Here is a 20,421-nt window from a genome sequence, read left to right as displayed (position 1 = left end):
TGCCAGCTCTGGGCTACGGGCATCAGGGCAGCTGCAGGTCAGGCATCTGCACACTCCAGCCCTTAAGCTACCCTGGATGTTTTGCCTCCTCCTTCTGTCAACTGTACAGAAAGTACAGACATGCTCTTGGCACATTTATCTTCATTCATTTCACTAAAGAATCAGTGAAATGAATCATGTGTGGTACTTGTACCTATTCTACTAAAATAAACAAAACTCAACCACAGGATCGCTTTTTAGTATTCAAAGAACTCGTGTGCTGGTGGACACAGCCCTGATGAATACTTGTTCAGAGACAATCCCTGCCTCTGTGGGCTTTAACAGCTCCTAACCCAACAGTGTCAGGGCAGTTACTGGGCTGCAAATGCACCTTGAACATCATATTTGTCTTCACAGTTAGGGCAAGGGCATTCCAGTACAAAAGCAGCATTGACAAAATAGCTGTCATGGGGTAGAAAACTACAACAGTAATGCTAGGTCTCTAACTTTGTAAGTAGATTAATGACTAAGAGCTGTTAATTAGTTTTCAATGGTAACAGCAAAGAGCTAATGATGTATTGGGAATCACTGACACTGCATCTAACATTTAGTATTTCCCTCATTTCTCATGAGGCAATAGACAGACTTATAAAGTCATTATATGAGACAAGAGGTCTAAACACACAAAAAACTATAACCAACTATATTAACCTCATTGGGAAATCTATCCAGAAAATGAACCCAGAAAAAATTAATTTTTGCCCAGATCTTTCGACAGTGAGCTCATAAGCAATGCTTCCATTCCCTGTATCTGTATGAGTTTGAGTTACAACAAAGCTATGCATAACAGCCAAAAAAAGGTAGCATGCATATTAACATGGGTATATTAGGTTTGAGTTTACGAGCCAAGTTTTTGAGGAAAGAGGGAGTTATCTTCTGCAATCAACCTTTTTAAACTCAGCCTTCTCCATTCAAACAGCTGGCATATAGAAGAGCTTAAAACATTAAAAGCAAAGTGACCTATTGTGTTTTGACTCAAAGTAGATACAGAAGTAACCTTCAAGGTTACCTTGCCCTATGTGCGGCCTCAGGAAGGAAAAACCCACAGCTTCAGCAAAGGAATTTCTTGCCTGGCTGGAGGCCACACCCGCCACAACAACTGATGGCAGGAAAGCATTTGGATTCACAACTCTACCCGTAGCACCCAGCCGGAGGCGAAGCAAAACTTTCTCATTTTCGGAGAAGAAAAGAAACTCTTGCTCAATAAGTAGCAATTATGCTGCAGAATTTATATGCTGAGCACGGCTGAATGTACGAGCACCAGATCAGTCAACCATAGCTTTAGTGCTTTGAGTATGATTAACAGAATGAACTTTCAAAGGTCAATTAAATGTCAACACATTTTAAAGAGATATTCTTCTTAAACTGGGGCAATGTGTAACAGTACCTTCCAGAACTGCTGTGCACTTTCACCTTAAAATTTTACCCATCTTATACTTAAATGTGCAGATATAAAGATGATAACTAATTAACCTTTGATAGAAAATAACGGCTATTTACGCTCCTGGTTTTTCTGTCACTAAGCTGTCTTTATTACTTGTGTCTTAGCAAACACACAGGGACGCTTGCCCCAAAATTTCATTTCAATTGTTGAGGGTGTGAGCAAAACAAGAATTAAAGGAGCAAGAACAGTTCATAAGTCTAATAACTTACTAAATGAAAATGAGAAGAGGCTTTTGATATGCAATTGAGCTGCTCCGATGTGAATCTGCGGGAGGATGGGGGGGACGGGACCGTAACTGAATTAATTATGAACGCATTAATCATGACTTTAGGCAGCCCAGTGATTTATCTCTTCACTTCTAAACACTTCTGAAAATTCAAACTGCAGCTAACTATCTCAGGACATCTTAAAACAAACGCTGAAAAGCTGAACGCTCAGTTAGATACATTTAAGTTACTCCTCAGACCGGATGCTCAAATAATTAGTTTAAAAGTTTAAAAAAACCACAAAAAACAACAAAGTCTCCATTTCAGCACAAACTAAAAGGATCAAAATCCCGACCAAGGCCTCTCAACAGTACCATAATCATTCTGACATGAGCAATATTTATTCAAGACCAGAGCTAAAGAATAATTTAAGAGTTGAGAAAAACCAGCAGAGAGCCGCACTCTGCGCGGGCGCCAGAAGAAAACCGCCTGGAGAATCTTCCTTTCACACGGGCAGCGGTCCCGGCACCTCTCCACAGGTAGGATTGTAACTCCACACAATTTTAGGAAGAGTTTTTTAGGAGGTTCCCGCTCTGGCCCTGACAGTCCCGCCAGGTTTTGGATCAGGTGCTGCGGGGTAGCGCACGGCGACGGCTCTCCCCAGATAGGGAGACAACCAGAGCGGACAACCTTCCAAGTTCCTACAAAGTTTCCAGTCTCGAGGGCTGCCTGACCCCCACCGGCTCCGCGGGGCCCGCTGGGCACGGCCGCCCCATCCCGCAGCACCTGCGGCCGCGGCCGGAGCCCCGGGAGCTGCGGGCGGAGCGGGAGCGCGGCCCGGCCCGCAGGTGCCGCGGGACCCCCGCCCGCTCCTTACCTGGACATGTCCCACCCAACTTTCCCACTCCGGGCGAAACTTGCGGCAGACAGCGGACTCACTCCCGACGGCCATCTCCAGTCCAGTCCAGTTCAGCCCGTCCCGTCCCGTTCCGCCCCAGCCCCCCGTCAGCCCGGCCACAGGGGCGGGGAAAAGGGGCGGAGGGAAGCGAGCCCGCCCCGCGGCGGGCATTGTACGCCCCCGGAGCGCCCTTCCCGGCGGTAGAGGCGGCGTAAGCTCCTCCTCCCCTCGCCATGTTCTTTGTTTCTCCGGCTTTACCCGGCCGTTCCCAGTGAAGCCGCGGCCGCCCCGGCGGGGCCGGCGGAGGGGAGCGGGGCCGCCCCGGCCGCAGGTGACCGAGCGGCCGCCCCCGCCCGAGCGCCGCCCCCCCGCCGGAGGGGATCCCGGCCCGCTCCGCCAATCGGCTCGGGGCAGGGGGCGCCCTGGCCAATGAGGCGCGGGGAGAGCGGAGAGTCCCGCGGAGAGCCAATGGGGCGGCGCGGAGGGCGGGACCGCCTCCCCCGCGCGGCGCGCGGCGCGGGGCAGCCGCCCGGGGCGCGCAGGGCTCGGTCCGGACTGCGCGTTCTTGAGGGACCCGGGCGCGCGGCCTGTCCTGTCCCTGTCCTGTCCTGTCCTGTCCCTGTCATGTCCTGTCCCTGTCCTGTCCTGCCCACAGACTTGTTCGGAGAGGCGGCAGGGGTGGACGGGAAAAAGGACTTGCGAAGAAGCTGAGTGACGTCCCCGGCTGGGGGTCCGCACAGAGGAGTTGGTGGAGACCAGAAGCCTCCCTTGAGCCGTCCTTACGTCAGTTTTGGATTGTAGGGTACACCAAGTCCCTTATATTCCTAAGAATTGAGCAGAATATATAATAATGATAGCTTAGAGGTGAAAACCACCACTTTGGGGTCTCCCTGTCTTTCCCAAGACTATCACGGAATTACCGCGGTTTGAGATCACCCAGTCCGAGCGTCCACCTGGCACTGCCACTGTAACCCTAAACCACATCTCCCAGCGGCACATCTAGCTCTTCTTGAGCACCTCCAGGGATGGTGACTCCACTACCTCCCTGAGCAGCTATTCCAGTACCTGTCCACCCTAATAGTGGAATTTTTTTTTTCTGTTGTCTAATCTGAATCTCTTCTGTCTCACTTTAAGGCCATTTCCTCTAGTCCTCTCACTATGTTACACTCATTTGGTGACCCATAAATATGTACCACTTGTACGGCCACAGGGTCGTACCCTGTAAATCACAGATATGAGTCTCAAAACTGGATATAATTATTGTTTATTCTAAAAATACATATTCTGGTTGCCTAGTGCTTGAACTTCTGTCAGTATTCCTCAAGTCCTCAAGTTCATGCAAACCCTTTTCCAGGCTATCCTGATCTTTCTCCTGGTTGCTCCTCCCAGCCACACCATCAATAAATGTCACTGGTACTGTCCATAATTTAATACATGGATGGAACAGTTACACTTTATATATTTGTGATGCTTGATCCTTCAGGAGCTTCTTTCCATGAGGGAGCATTTCCTCTGTGGCATCTCTTCTTAGACAACTTCTTACCCATGCTGCAGCATCTTATCAACCCCTGTAACAGCTTTCTGTGAAGTTATGTGTCAAACACAGACTAAGGTCTAGTCATGCTGAATCTTCTGCCTTCTCCTTATTCAGGAACCTTCCTCTACTCACAGAGAGTTCTGGGTTTGTTTCACAAAATATACCTTTGGTAAAATCCTGTTGCATTTTATCCCGCTTTCCATTTGCACCTATTTAATTGTATTCTCCTCACATATTTCCTCTCAATCCTTAGTGACTAATGGCAGCAGAAAAGTAGTCTGCAGTTGATGGTGCTGATTATGAATTCTGGCAGTAAAAGCCCACTGCTGTGTACTCCGTGTGGGCTTCCTCCTAGGAAGAACGTCTGACTCTTGCCCTTTGATGATGATTGCCATGGTAGGAGTCCCACACCACAGATATGACAGTAATAAAGGCTAATTCCTGCTTGTATGCCATAGACCATGTCTTGTGGCTATGGAAGATTCATCAATATTATGATTAACAAAAACAGATTTGGCGAACTTGGATTTTTCTCCTGTACATGGCACAAAGGTTCTTTCTCAGTCTTTAGTCTTGAGAGATGAATATCAGTGTGCAGGCATCCATCCTGTGCATCTTAAAACAGAGCCTTAGATTTTTTTTTTTTTTGCTGCATTTCTGTTTCTCAATTAAGATCTGACCTACTGATCTGATTTGGTACTTTTCTGGTGTCTGCAGATTTTAGCAGAGGTTCAGGCATTAGTATTGTTTACAAGGCTTGCATTTCCATCAGAGCCAGGGACAGAGCCATTCTGTTATAAGTGTCTCTCCAAGGATAAACCTGCCCCCAACAACCCACAGCTCATATTGGACAAGGTGTAAGGGATGCTGAAGGACCAATGACATCTAGTATTTTTACTAGATTAGGTAACTAGGAATAGTTACATAAGTATTAAACCATATCTCAGCAGCGGCTGGGCAAAAATTTTGGAATCACTCATGTCATAGTGCACAAATCCCTCCTGCAAAAGCCCAGCTTCACAAAATGTGGGTGAAGTAAGACACTGGTCACAGCAGGTAAATAATGATTTTCATTGCCTTTATCATCTCCCTCTGACTGACCCATGTTCCTCCTAAACAGTTTCAAATGTGAGAAAACACCTTTCCTAAGCTGCATTTACAGGGGAAGAAGGTTGTGTGTCATATCTCACTACTGCCATGGGCTCAGGGCATGGGCACTGCTGCTTGGCTGACATCTGGTAACCCCATCAGAGGCAAACTCTCACCAGGCTTTAACAACCAGATGGATCAATCAGAAGGCTGGGTTAGCCCAGTCTTGCTGGCTTTTGATGACCTGAACATTACTGGTTTACATTTAAAGTAGATTGGTAAACATATAAAATTCAGTCTTATATTTAAGATATGCAGGCCCATATTTATTACCTTTTCTCACTCATGGTTTATTATTGTAATATCTGTGAGTGAAAGCTATTAGACTGCCAGATAAAACGTCCTTTGAGTTAGAAGAATTGTGTCTGCTTTTTTAGGGGCATGTCTCTTACAAACATGGTAAGTCAATGATGCTCTTTGGTGATTAATGGAGAAGCCATTCAGAGTTCTTGGGGTGGAGGGGGTTGGGTTTTCTAATTACCAAGATAACCACCTCATCTGTCTTGGTTTGAAAAGACAAGTGTCTGCTAAAGAAGGCAGGAGCCTCCCTTGAAATGGAAAATGTTAATCTCTTCCCTCTGAATTATAATTTTGAAATTAAGGGGCTCTCAGGCAAAGATACTGGAGTAGGAATAACAGTTCTTTACTAGTATGTATAAATAAAAAAACCAAAACAAAAACCCAAGAAACAACTACAACTTAATAGAAAAATTAAAATAAAATGCAGTAGTACAAGAAACACAGAGTTAGAATACAACCTAACACCCTGTTGGTTGCAGTCTGATTAAGTGGTGGCTGCAGCCCTCCTGGAGTGACAGAGTGGTTCTGTTGAAGCAATGATCCTGTAGAATGGTGTAGTTTTCCTCTGAAGGTCCAGTGGTGATGTAGAACAGTCTGGTCTTCCTCTGGGAATCCAGTGGAAAAAAGACTGTGGCGTTCCAAGTCTCAGACTATATTCTGGTCGGAATGCTTGGCTCCTCCCCCTGGGTGGAGCATCTCACAATGGGATGATGGAATTTTATCAGTCATGCAGTGAGACTCAATAGCCCATTAACAGAAGAGATCCTCTTGGTGTTATGAGCGATAGGTCTTGGAAGAGATAAAGAACATTGCCCTACCTGGTTTTTACAGACGGTAATAGAATACATACTTTTGGTTACATCTTGCATTGCAACCTAAGACATTATCAAATGCATTACTCAAAGACAAAACAACTGTGTTTTACTCACTTTCACTGCTGTAGTGAGGTGAGAAAGTGGTGATATATTCTCCCCAGAGGTCATCATAGATACAAATAAGGCTGAGGATCTAATATATACACAGACTGGTGGACAAAACCCAGGCTTTATTGTACTGTAAGAGAAACTGAACAGAAGGGAAGGAGGAGATTAAACAAACATTTGGAAAGAAGAAGTACCTACCCTACATGGCATCTGATTTGCAGTGGAGCTGCTGGATGGGAGGCTGGAAGGAAGAAAAAGCACAGTTTTTTAATTTTATTTTTTTTATGAAGGACAAATAAACTGCAACATTAATTGCAAAACCAGTAATATCTTCTTGCCTCTTCCGATCCAAACTCAAAAAATGTGCCTCACATCCCTTTTGAGCCAGTACTTATGGTCTTATATATTATTTCAGCCAGGAAACCAAGTCAAGGGTAGAGTTGGGAGCAGCAGTGACAAAGTTCTGCTTCCTTGAGGAAGAACATACCTTTTTCAATATTTGTTCAGTACTCCTAGCATTCCTCCAGTCTATTTTCTATCAGAAAGATTGATTCCTCATGTTTCCCTCAGTCAACATACCCCACCCTTCCCTTTGCAGCTCTGATCACTTGTCTCTACCTTTTTATCTGGCTCTTCCCAGTCACAAACAAGCAATACATTCTGGCTGATGTTCTGTTTCTGTGTAGCATGGCCTATATAATCTGAAGTTTTGGGTGAAATTAATATTACACCATTTTACTTACTCTAAAAATGTTTGTGCTAAAAAAGTGACAAAGCTAGGCACCTCTCCAAGCAACACATTTCTGTGGTACAAAATTATTTTCTGCATAGTCCAACTTTCAGAACAGCTTTTGGTTTTATAATGTCTAGCACAAGAGGATCTGATGTGGGTTGGCTGATAGATACAACCATAATGAATCTGCCTAATGAATTATACTAAGATTGGGCAGTTCTGCCACTTCATTTCTGTCTGAAACAATAATTCAGAAAACTACACTGTTCCAAAATTCATTTTCTTCTTCATTTTAATGATGGGTTTTTATCTGCAGGAGATGTAATGTGAATGTATAACATTTGGACCAGAGAGGTTACATCTTTGCCCTCCACTATTGTCTTCAGTGCTGGAACACAGCAATGGGTTTCTTTGAAAGCACAGCAGACAGCTTTTTAAAGTGGCCTCTCCGGTAAAGACGACAGCAGCAGATGTCCAATTCAGTACTTCTATTATGCACTTGGTGAGATACAATTAGGGAGAGGTATGTAGTCTTTAACCTTAAAAACACATGATCAGAGTAACTGGAATATTGTCTTGCATCTGAATTTCAAAGTAAAATTAATGCAGATTAATCACTTAGAAAATAATATTTTACAATTTACACAAAGGTGATTTTTAGACTTTAGATCTCAGCTATAAAGAAATACTAATCTGGACTGAAGGGGTCAGTTTAGTGCCTCACAGAGAGGCATGTGATATATGTCTCTCCTATTACCAGTTATTCTCTTCTCTCTCCATAGTTATTAATACCACAGTTTACCTCCATGTAGCATAGTAGAAGAAGTATATGCTAACAGAAAATACCTGAGTTCCCTAAGAAAATGACAGATATGATGTACTGACCATGACAGCATATGCTTGTCATTTCTGGTGAGCTTCATGGGACAATGCAATCATTAATTCCGGAGACATGCTGTGGTTGAAAAACATAAAATAAAATAAAGTAAAATAAAATAAAATAAAATAAAATAAAATAAAATAAAATAAAATAAAATAAAATAAAATAAAATAAAATAAAATAAAATNAAAATAAAATAAAATAAAATAAAATAAAATAAAATAAAATAAAATAAAATAAAATAAAATAAAATAAAATACCATAGCCAATTTTCAAGAGATGCAGAAGCTCTATCTGTTTTCAAGCCTTGTTGTAACTTCCATTTGAAACAAGAAAACCCTAAAGAGTAATGAGCAAGTCGATGTACAGATATGTGCCATAGAGCTTTAATGCATGTGTTTGTTTCACAGTAGGTGGTGTCACAGCTCTTCTTTTACCCTAACCTAGTAGCTTAGGAAGAGGGTAGGGCTTTTTCCACTAGCTGTTTTGAATTGCATTCTGCTATTGTCTGATAGCATCACTAGCTGAAACCTTAGCCATGAAGTCAAAGTGAAGCCAGGCATGAGAAAAATCTTTAGTACTGAAGGCCAACAATAAGGGCACCGTGACTTTGAATCGTTGTTTAAAGAACGAAGGGCCTGGTTTCGCCCTTCTGGTATCAAAGGAATTTTCTCCTTAAGCTGTCTTGCTAAAGACAACAGGACTATTTTGTTAGTGCCACTTGATATTAGCAAAAAGAAAAAAAAAATAAAATCTACTAGTAAGAGGCAAACTATTACAATTAGAAATATTTTTAATAAATGTCTTTGGACACAAAAAAGCAGTTCTCCTGGTACAAGATATTACATAATTATTTAAATTTAAATAATTTGTATTTGTAATACTGTAAGAGAACAGTAAATGTCTGTAGCTCTTCACATCTTCCACCAGGAATAGACCAGAAAATATGAAATGTATAATTCCCTAACAAATTAAAATTTGGAGTAGAGGTGAATACAGAAACAAGAGAGGGGAGAACATGAAATACTGTATTGCAGGAACTATGATTTACCCATTTTGGACAGTTCTGTGGTGATAAATGTATGTAAAATGAACAGATGCATTATGCATGAGCTTATAAGGATCAGGTCCCTGTGTACATTGGGGAGATGCCATCAAACAGCATGAACTAACAATTTTGGTTTGCTAGCTGCTACTATCATATGAATTTTGTAAGGCTCCTCTTCTCTAGCTGAATGTGTGGCACAAGAAAGCAAAGTAATTAGTCAGTGTTCTTTGCCTTTTTATGAGATCATTTTTCTCATTGGCTAGAAGGTTCTTTTTTCTGAAAAGATACTTTCAAGATGCAGGTTTTCTGTGCTGTTCACTAAAACATTTGTACAGTAACTACCGTATAAGGAGCAAACAAGTAATGCTGCAATATTTTATCACATTGTTACTTTGTTAATATTAAGTCATTGAACATGTCATTCATTATAGTATTAGTTTCTACAGTAAGTTACCAGGAAAAGTAAACATCAGCATTTTTCTTGAAAGTGTAGCTGGTGGAATGTAATTAAAGATTGTATCATGCAGGGACAAAGAATTAAAGAGCGTAACTGTGATTCTTACATTAAAACAAGTGGTTAGTTTTGTGGCTGTCTTTTAATGTAGCTTTTAATTTTCTTTAAAAATTGGAGGAGGAAACCCCCAAAGCATCATGACATTGGTCCATTGGGGCTGAAATGTTTAGGCTCCCCATAGAAACCACACCTGCTTGAAGCAGCATTTGTTTGGTTTTAGCAGTAGCTCATTCTTTGTAGGAGGACCAGCACAAGAACAGGTCTCCTCAGTGGGTTTCAGCAGTAGTGGCAGCCACAGAGGGTTCAGGGAGCTTGGCTATCACTCCAGAACCTGCCACACTGTTTTCATGTGACAGCTCTTCCATCTGCTCCTCTCAAGGGTGATCCATTGATCAACAGTGCTTCCCTAATCACCTGCCCCTGCCAACTGCCCCAAATCTGCCTCATTCTTTCCATTTATATTAATTTTGTAAAGTTCTTGGAGATCTGCTGATGCAAAACAGTGCTGGAGACGCAGGTGCTTTTTGAGAAGACTGCCTGCAAAACAGATTGGAACAAAGGAAGAATGAACCAGAAATAGGGCCAAATCTGCCTGATCAAGTGACGAGCACCAAGAACAAGTGAAACCACAGATAGGAGATCATATCCTCCCATTAGACCTGTAGAACAGGTAACAAACCTGTTTTTCAGGTCTTGGTAGTTGCAATAGTAGAGATGCTGAATTTCTATGTGTCCTTCAGCTATCTGCAACAGCAAATAGATTTGCTGGGTGATTGCATGTTTTCAAGGTAATCAGGAGAGTTCTGGAGCACACTGTTGCTTTCCTGCAGAGATACTTTTTAATTTATGGTACCTGATGGTTCTCAAACACTGAAGGGCCTAGAGATCCACAGTGAAGAGGCAAGATTGTGTGTCTGTGCTGACTGAAGGGATACCTAACTGGTGTTAGGTGAAAGAGCCCTTTCACATGGGCTGTGTGTCTGTCCAGGCCCGATCATCCCACCCTCATCTTCACATCCTATCCTCGCCTCCACATCCCACCATGCTTCTGCATCCTGCCCTCATTTCTGCATCCCACCTTTTTCTCTACATCCCACCCTCGTCTCTGCATCCTACCCTCATTCTCAGCCACTCAACTTTTCATTTCGCTGGCCATTTCACCTGGAACAGCTCCAGAATGATGTGCTTGAGTCTCATTATTGTCATAATCGTTTCATAGCAAGTTTCAGAAGTGCTCTAAACTGACAGCAGTGTTGTGCTGGAATAGCTGGAAAATTTCTGTATTAAGGCATATAGCACTGCCTTAGCTTGCACTCCCTTCTCCTTGAAGCCATTTTTGTTAAAACACACAACTCAAAAACTGAGTAACTAGTAACATCATAGTACATATAATTTGAATAAATTCTGCACTTTTTTCCATCAACTGAAATGATTTAATACATGTTTTTATTCAGTAAGGTTGCAAATGAGCTGCTGTAGTGGTAACTTAATGATGGCAAGCTCTGACCCCCAGACCGTGCTTTTTAAAGCAGGTCATTGCTGTCTTCAGTGTTTGAGACAAATACTGGATTCATTGAGAGATCTTTCAGCAGCAGGATAATATGTTCAAAAGCAGCTCTATCAAAGTCACTTTGCTGCTAAACATTTTGTAGTAGTCACAGAATCTGAAATCTGATTTATTAATTAAATCCTATCAGCACATACTCTAAAGAAACCAGCATGGCTGAACTATGCCCTTCTTAAGTGAGATTAAAGGACATGACAAAAGTTTGTAATAGTATGCCTCAGCCCACATTTCCTGTAAAGGATATAACTTGTTATTTTTCAAAATATGCTGAATATATTTTCTTTATATCTTGGTTTATTATGACCCGTGGGAGCAATCATAAAACTGAAGCATGCAAAAACTAAGTGAAAAAAAACCCCAAACTGGATTACACAGGAGGAGCTGGCATATCCTGACTGATTCTCCTACAAAGGAACAGAAAGGTATTTGGCCAGATTTTCTCCAAAAGGGACAAAAACTTTGAAAGAATCTTTGCTTAATCATTTTTGAGTAATTTTTCAACTAAATTTATTGAGCTAAATGACACATTGAGAGAAATAGAGCATGTCTTAACATGAACAAAGGAATAAAGAAAACCCTATTAATTAATGTAGCTGAGAGCACCATCCTATGACATTTCTATGGGATTGCTGTAAATAGTGCCTGGTCCCACAGCATGAGACAAAAACATCTTGCAGTCTGCTCTGTCTTGGGTAATTACAATGCACTGAGCCTGTATGTTTAAATTTGTCCTTGATAGGAAAACAGTTCCCCAACCCCAGCAGGTTACTCTGTAACCGGACATGGGCAGTTTGGTGCCAGTCCCCCCAATGCCACAGGCACACCTCTCCTTTCTTTCACATTTTTTTTGCTACTGTTCTGTTTTTGCACCAGTCTGTGCTTCTTCCTGAAGTCTGGTTAATGTGCAGTGCTGTTTCCCCACTGGCAGACTTCTAGCCTTTGAGTTTAATTTGAATTCTTCATGTGTTGGCAGCAAGACACATGGACAGTGGTGGGCTGGTGCCGTCTGAGGGAGGCAAAATATTGGCCAAAGCTGCTTTTTCCCCTTGCTGATCTGCACTTCTCGAAACCCCCAGCCTGGCCAGAGAGACATCCTCCAGCATGGAGCAGGCTGGAGGATGGAGGGGCCTCTGCTCTGCTGTGACTCTGCTGGGAGGAGGGCAGTCTTCCTGAGTGCCACGTTCTCCTAGGGCTCCCAGGAACCTCATCGTGCCCATGTTCATCCTAGAATCTCACCATGCCTTTTCAGTTTCACAGAGACAGGGACAGTCCTTAACCCCTGGCCAAGGTGACAGCAGATTGGAAAGCGCTGCACACAACAGCAACATGAAGACAGCTGAATAAATCCTTGAGTTACTCATTTTGGCAGTAACATGTAACAAAATCAGCAGTTTGGTAGTGCAGTAGTTTACTGGGTGTTACTGTGGCACCAGGTTATTGGCTAGCTCAACTTTTATGAATCAACTCATAAAAGCGCAACTTTATGTAGTCCTGTTGGAGGGAGACTTATAGGCAGCCCTGTGCCACCTTTCCTCTGCTAGAGAGCATTTTCTGGGCTTCTCTTACACCTTTTTCTGATCCTTTTCTGCCACACCAGAAAAAAAAAAAAAAGCAAGGGCTTTTATCTGAGTACTCCTTTCTTATGTCAAGGCACTGTCTGGGAGCAGTCTTTGGTTTCACCACCACTGCTATTCCAAGTGTGTACCTACTTCACACAGCCTGAGTAATGTGGTACTTTGGGCTTATGGCATCACTTGCTAAACCTCCTGATGGCAGAAAGCCCATCTCCATGTTGCACCACCTCGGTGGTGCCATCGGAGCCATGACCCAGCTGCTGCTTGCTTGCTCCCCCATGGGAAGCATAGGCCCTGTTTTCCTGCTCTTTGTTCCCTGTGTGGAACAGGTGTCCTATATCCAGAAAGGCTCATTGCAGTTGCTCACCACAGTTGTGCTTGTTTTGCTTCAGCTGCTCCTGTTTCTGATCATGTCTGACTTTGGCTATGAGTGTGTTATCAAAAATTGGTTTGAATATCATCCCCTTGGGCACTGAATCAGTGGCAGAGGCATGTACAGGAGAAGAATCCATTTGCATCCTTCCTCAAGCACCCTCATGACAGTCCACCTTCAGAAACCACAGGAATATTGCAGAGCAGTTGAATAGCTCCTGGCATTAAACATGAACATGCTTGGTATGACATTTTGCCAAGGGTGGATTGGGATTTCATAACAACAACTCACCGCAGGTACTTACACACTCTGTTGGACATGAATGCTTGGCTAGACAATACGTTTTGCCTTGGAGGAACCAGCACAAAGCACCGATGCGCCAGCACCTGTGGGAGCAGATGGCTTGCCTATTTTCCTCCAGACATTAAGGCTCCAAATCCACAGCACATCTCTTTCTCAGATTTACAGAAAGCTGCAGAGGAACTGTCTCCTGTCAAATTTCTTCTCCTGCCTGGTGGGACCAGCTCCAAACTCAGCTATTCCCATTGCATTGTTAATTTCCGAAAACTTATGCTCTAGAGCTTAAAACTAAAGGCTGAAAGTGGTCGGAAAAGCCAAGCAAACCACAGCATGTGTGACTAAAAGCAAGATGATAATCAGTGGTCCTTGAGGCCTAAACCCTTGTCTGTGAATCACCAGGGACTTGAACCCAGACCCCATCAGTGGGCAGCAAGGCAACAGAATGTGTATGGGTGGTCCAGCAACACTGAATCTGGGGAGAACTGTAATACCAGAACTTTTCTTAACTTTCTGAAATCCAAGACAATCTGTCACACATTATAATACAGAAACTATGCTGAGTGACCATTTCCAGCTCCAACAGGAATTTTCTGTAACCTTCTGACGACTACCTGCTGCATCACCTCCCCAGCTCAAAAGAATGAGAGCATAGTTCCCTAACTCAGTAGACAGCTCAGGTTTAAAGTTAGTAGTTTTAGAAAATACCTCAGGATTCTTGGACAGACAGCTTTGCAAGTACTTCTGGCTATCACTGCTGTCTCCTTAGGGATGAGAAAAGGCTGTACTAAATAGGGTAAGAATAGCAACAGAGGACTCATACTGCATTTGTATGCAGGATGGGTGAGATAAATGTCATCTTCCTCTTATTTGCCTTCATAAATCATCTCCCTTTCTCTTTTTTTTCCTTAGGAGTGTTGAATTTCATCTTAAATGAAATGGGCAAGGTGAAGTCCAGCTATTAAAACAACCTGGTAAGAATTTTCATTCTCTTAATTCCTGACAACCGAAAGGATTTGGATTTTATGCGTAACAAAGGTTTTGGTACACAGTGGCATGAAAATTATTTATATTCTATATATTTGTTTATGTGACATTAGATAATTCTGCTTTCAATAAGCACTTTGTTGTACATATAATCACACAGAAACCTTAGAGAGGAACATCTAAAGAGAAATAAAATTTTACCTTAATAAATAGGTAAGATAAATTTGCCATTTAGTGGATCCTTGCCAAGCCCGTGCAGGAACACTGAGGGTGTTTGGAATTCACTCCTATTGTCCCCAGGCTGAATTGCTTTGAAAAAAGGTCACATGAGGAGGAAAGGAAGTTTTGACTTTCACATGCCTGTTATTGCTAAGGAAACCACTTCCTTGGTATTCACGTATTCAGCATGTCTCCAGTTTTGGTGCTCTGACAAATGACATCGTGCTGCTGCATCAAGTAACAAAGAAGGTTGGAGAAGACTATTAGACAACTTGATGTGTTTGAAACACCAGTACAGCTTTTGTAGGACTGTCAAACTTCAAGTAGGCTTTGTGAGAGTAAGCAGGATAAGCTTACTCTCTAAGCTTTGTTAGCTGCAGATGGGATACCTGGAGTTAGGAATGGAAAAAAGGGTTCTGGCCTACACCTCAGCAAGCTCAGATGTAGTTTGGAAATTTCCTGCGTTGTAGCAATGGCAGTATTCTTACACTTCTGTGCATACCCAGAAACAATTTTTCTAATACCAATATACCTGTGTTATACATTGTGTAGAATCTATCATAGCTTTCAAGTACATACTTGCCTTTTCTTTGGCATTTGGATATCAGAAACTGAGTATCCTTGGTATGTGGTGATTTCAAAAGTACCTGGATTTCAACTCTGTGTATGTAGGACTTTTCCCATTTTTCTGACTTCTTACTCAAGAGATTAGAAAGAGTGAAAAGCTACCCCTGGTCAGGACTGAAAATCTCTACAAATGTGGGGATTTTTGTAAAGAGGACTGAAGCAAAATTTATTTGAATTTTTTTGTGCAAATGTCAGTCTGACACAAAGAAAATGTATCATAATTAGGCTTATTTCTACTTAGAGGAAAAAAAAAAGTCTAGTATGCCTCAGGATACAAGTGGGCTTCACTGTAACTATACAATAGCTACTGACATTACTGGCACCAAGTCTGCAGCATGCACAAATCACAGGAACTGAAAAGCTAAAGCCCTGCTCAATTTACTGAGAGGCTACTGAGCTTCTGATATGTCAAGATCTATTTGTCTAAATGTTATCTGTAAAGACAACATAATGTAGTGAACTGAGCCTGGGACTCAGGAAGCCAGAAATCAATATTCTAATCTTGGCCCTACCTCAGATGCATTTGGTAGTTGGCATCCAGAGTAGTTGCTTAATCTCCCTGCATGCTCACCAGAGATAAAACTGTTCAAATATAATAAACTGCACTGAATTGCTGTGCAGATCAGTTCACAGCTTCTGTATACTTCTCTGAAGAACTGAATTGTTATATAAATATTACTATTACATGCAGGACTTCTGGAGGTTTGTCTCTCTGAAAATACCAAGTATTTTGGGGTTTGAAAATTCAGGTCTGTTTTCTAGCAGATGCCCTTGCCCCACAGAAGCTTGAAGCACAGCCTGGTGGCAGCCCAGAAGCACAATGGCATCTGGTATGATACCATCTTTTCCCCCCTCATTTTTCAGATGTTTTCTTCTAGAGAGCATCCTCATTTTCATTCGGACCATGGCCGGAGTAGACCACACCTCAATTGAAGTTATTTGTTTAATGCAGAAATAACAGAGAGAAGAACCTATGGCTATTTTATTTAGGCATCAAGACTAGAAAATAGTTGTGATTTCTCCTGGGTTAAAATACTTCAAAACCTGCTACTCATTTCCCCCAGTATAGTAATTTCTGAGTGATCATTTTACTGGAGGCTTAGCTGAGCTGTACTTGCGTCTGAGCATCTCAGAACACTTAGCTGAGCTGAAATAAAAGATAAGTAAAGTCACAGTAAACTTCTTCAGCTTTTAAGAAATAAAACCAACAAAACAAATAAAGAAATTAACCAACCAATGGCACCACAGATTACCTTCTATAATCTAGGAAAGAAGAGATTTACTGGCTGTATCTCTCTTCCATGAAGGAAATGAGTTCCACCTACAGAGGACAAGTGCAAATTGTGCACTTTTCCAGCCCAAAAGAGCAGGGGTTTATGAATTGTTCTTGAAACTATTAGTTTTTTGAATTTTGAAATTTCTAAGGAAAATCAAGTACTAAAACAACCAGGCCTACATTTACTGGTATGTATATTTGTTTTACAGCCATTACTACTTGCAGAAGGGGGTCGAGCACTCTAAGAGCCCAGGGTTTTGTCTCCTGTCATAGTCAGCCCTCATGATGTTGTTAAAACACACAGGCTGTGGCTGGCAGGTGGTAGTTATGTCCAAACCTAGGCAAGGTTTTGTTGCAGAAAAAGCTGGGAATATTTGCTATATTCAGTGGTGAGGCAGTGGGGAAAGCATGGGGGCAATGCACTCACAGCAGCCGGGGTTGCTAAGCACACAGCCTGCTATGCCTCTAAGCAGGCAGGACCCGGTAGAGCCATTAAGTCTGGAAGAGACTAAGTATTTAATAAGCTGCATGCTACCATGCATTTACATAGCCTAAGTTGTAGTAAAGCCCTAGCAGGAAAGGGTCAAAAGTGCAGAGCTGGAGGGTGAAAGCCCACGCAGACCGCATTGTAACCCATCCTGTCCTCAGCGGAAAAGAACTTAGGGAGGAACCACAAGAAAACAGCCTCATTCCAACCAAGGAGAACTTTAAAGGCCAAAAGGCAAGAATTTTAAAAATGTAAATTTAAAAAATAATTGAAATTCTAGCACATGTGACCAGGTCTGGCAAAACTCAATTACACAGAGGTTGCAGGGTATCTGCATGCCCCCAATAAACCAAGCGTAAGGAGTGCAGTGGAAAGGAAAATGAGATTCCCGTCCTTTGTGGTTTACACATCTAAAACAAAATGACTCTTTGCTCACCCTGTGTGCTCTTAAAACTCTTTCATCTGAATCATTTGACACTTATTTATTTCCCAGTATGCATATTTAACCATTTCCCTGGTCATCGTCTTTACTCTGAAACTGCCAGAGACCAGTTTCAGGCAGTGACTCCCCGCAGCAGGCTCTCTATTCTCTCCCTCATTAGCAAGGGGTGTTTAAATACAGAGCTACTGACTTTGGATAGGAGAGCCCATGTATGATTTCACTTCCTTCAGCATAATCACACACTTCAGTGACTGTGCTTTTTGCTTTTCATTTATACTGACGTAACTGAGATTGAAATCTGTCCCACAGCAAATATTTATCAGAGCATATCAAAGGAAAAGCAGACCAGAAGAGAAACAAGCACAACAGCAAGTGCCATTAAACTTTGCCAAGTTAGATTTCAAAGTCAATGAAAACCACCCCAGAGACAAAGAACTAAAGTGTAGGACAAAGTAGAGCACTGAAAAAAGTAAGTTTCCAGGCACTGGTGTCCTACAGAACAGGTTTTGATTACTTTTAACTTGCAACGATTATGAAGCAAAACCTACACAGAACTAACAATACGTGAACAAAGTCAATGGTCACCACCCTGGTGCTTTTGTTAACATCTTTGCCTTGATATGTAGACCCATGACAGCTATCTCTGAATGTCAGGGACCCTTTCTACACAGTACTATGAAAGCAACAGGACAACATCCACAACTGGCTTTCTAAATGATATAAAATAATGGGATGCCCCGCTTTAATTAGATAATTAAAACTGTTTCTGCTTTGCTAGATGCCAAGGACACCCAGTTTCTTGGCAACAGACCTCTAATTTTCTTTCTTTGATATCCAGGTCACAGCCATGTGGATTAGAGGCTCATTTCCAGCAGCAGCGCACAGCAGGGGCACACAGCTTCCTGTCCTGCTGTTGGTATCCCCCCTAAGTTCAGCATCTTGCAACTACATTTATAAAAGCTGTTAAATGTTAAAGCCCTTATAAAGGGTGCTTTCTCACTATTCACAAAGGTCAGGAAACATGTAAGCATATTAATAAATTAGGCAGTCCTGAGCAACACCAGCAACCTCTTAGATAATTTGCAAGAAAGTCTCACCCTGTTCCAGCTAAATAACATGACTGAAAGGGCTAAAACAAGAGAGAGAAGAAAACTCTTCCATCCCCAGCTCTCAAGCTTCTTTGAAAATAAGGTCTACCACATCCCTGACCATTCGCTGCCATTCTCCCTTATGAGGGAGAGGAACACTGTCCTATAAGAGGTCTACCTGCTATCCAGATCAGGTGTGGAAATCACATACCGAGTGTTGGTCAGCTACCTGAAAGAAAAGCATATATATAGCCCTTAATTCCTGGGTCACTGCTTTGCCTGAACTGACATAATTTGAACTGTGGATCAAACTACATCCTGAAGATTATCAAATGCCATATGTAAGGCACAGGTAGTCTTTCCCAGCCCCACATGAATTGGAAAGGTGTAACTGATGCCTGAAGATTTTTAGCTTTTTCATATATTTGTAGCTTTGTAGATTTTTAATTTACAGTTGTATGCTTTCTAGTACTTTTCTTGCCATTTCTCACAATTTAGGATAATAAACTAACTCTAACACATTTTTGAAATTCTGTTTAGTCTTATTCTTAGGAAGAGAACTCCTGACAAGAATATCTGGTTCTCCACCAGAACTTAAGAGATGTAACATATAGGGCAAGGAAGCCTCTGGACCGACTCCAAGGGGCTGACCCGAGGGTGGGTTACTGGGGCAACTGATCTCCTATTGGATGTCCTTGCTAGATATACTAATTAATTAAAAATTGTAGAAATCCTTTATCACATGTACAGGTAGTCACTTCTGTACACCTGAAAGCTTTCATTAAAGATCTGCTTTTTATCAGTTGTAAGTTTCTGTCTTTTGATTTTAGGCAACATAACAGCCCATGCTTTTTGAAAACAGCCCATATTTTTGAAAACCAGACAGTTTTCATAGGAAAGGAATATAAAGCATAGTACCAAGGGGTGGGTTAGGCAGAAGAACTCATACAGAGCAGATGGTAGTCACAGTGCTTAATACACTGTTGGAGGGTGCCCAGCGACTCTAGTTATGAGTGACAGAAGAACCTATGGAGGATAATGACTCTGTCACATGCCAGCAATTTATTATGTTGTATTCCTGAGAACAGCTGAGGTGAATTAACCACTGTAGCTACTATTTCTATTTACTATTCCTTCTGACATCCCTGAGATCCTGTGTGTAGCACTGCTGCGGTTGCTGATGCCTTTTGGGTCAATGTGAACTCGTTCAAAATTTATTCAACTGGTGGGGTTAGCATGGAGCCAAATCCTCACCCATCAACCACCCAGCAGGTGCATCAGCTTATGCTTGCTGCTACACCAACCATCACTTGGGTTTTGGGCAGCTTGGAGCATGACCAGAAAAAAAGATGTTAACACACAGTTTTACAAAGAAGGTACACCAGGTGTTATGGCAGTACTGGGTAAACATGCCTCAACCCCAGCTACTTCAAGCACAGGAGTGTGCCTTCTATGCACTCTTTCATCTGACAAAGCCAGTATATGTGACAAGATATTTGTATTCTTATGTACAGCCTATATCCATGCCTCCATGCATGGATATAGTTCTACATTTAGTTCTACATTTAGTTCTACAAAACTTACTTCAAGTTGGATTATTTTTCATTAAAAAACCCCACTGAGCATTTTCATGAAAATAATTCTGCAAAGTGAATTTTGGCTGAACTCATGGAGGTTATTTTTCTATTGCCTGTCCTCAATTTTTTCTTCCTCTAGGGACAGGTGAGATAAACAAAGTAGATTATTGATGACAAATACTTTGGATGTATTTTGAAAATTAAGCTGCCTTTTGTTTTTTTTACCCCGGAGAACA

At 42.1% G+C, this 20,421-nt stretch overlaps 1 protein-coding gene across 5 annotated transcripts in view; it reads right to left on the bottom strand.

Moving 5' to 3' along the window:
• The window catches only part of OGFRL1 (opioid growth factor receptor like 1), an 86,451-nt gene extending 83,678 nt beyond the window's left edge, over positions 1-2,773 (bottom strand). For 3 of the 5 annotated variants that reach the window (XM_033512984.1, XM_015620690.1, XM_015620693.1), the window contains exon 1: positions 2,567-2,655. Coding sequence is in view for 1 of the 5 variants with exons in the window: in XM_015620689.1 (XP_015476175.1) it covers positions 2,567-2,758 (192 nt within the window). In the remaining 4 variants the exon portion in view is untranslated. Of the gene's footprint in view, positions 1-2,566 lie in introns of all 5 variants that reach the window. The other 2 variants (XM_015620689.1, XM_015620692.1) reach the window with 2 other exon arrangements.
• Between the last annotated feature and the right edge of the window lie 17,648 nt (positions 2,774-20,421).

The sequence above is a fragment of the Parus major genome, chromosome 3, assembly GCF_001522545.3.
Source record: "Parus major isolate Abel chromosome 3, Parus_major1.1, whole genome shotgun sequence".
Lineage (NCBI taxonomy): Eukaryota > Metazoa > Chordata > Aves > Passeriformes > Paridae > Parus > Parus major.
This window is presented reverse-complemented; position numbering and strand designations above follow the sequence as displayed.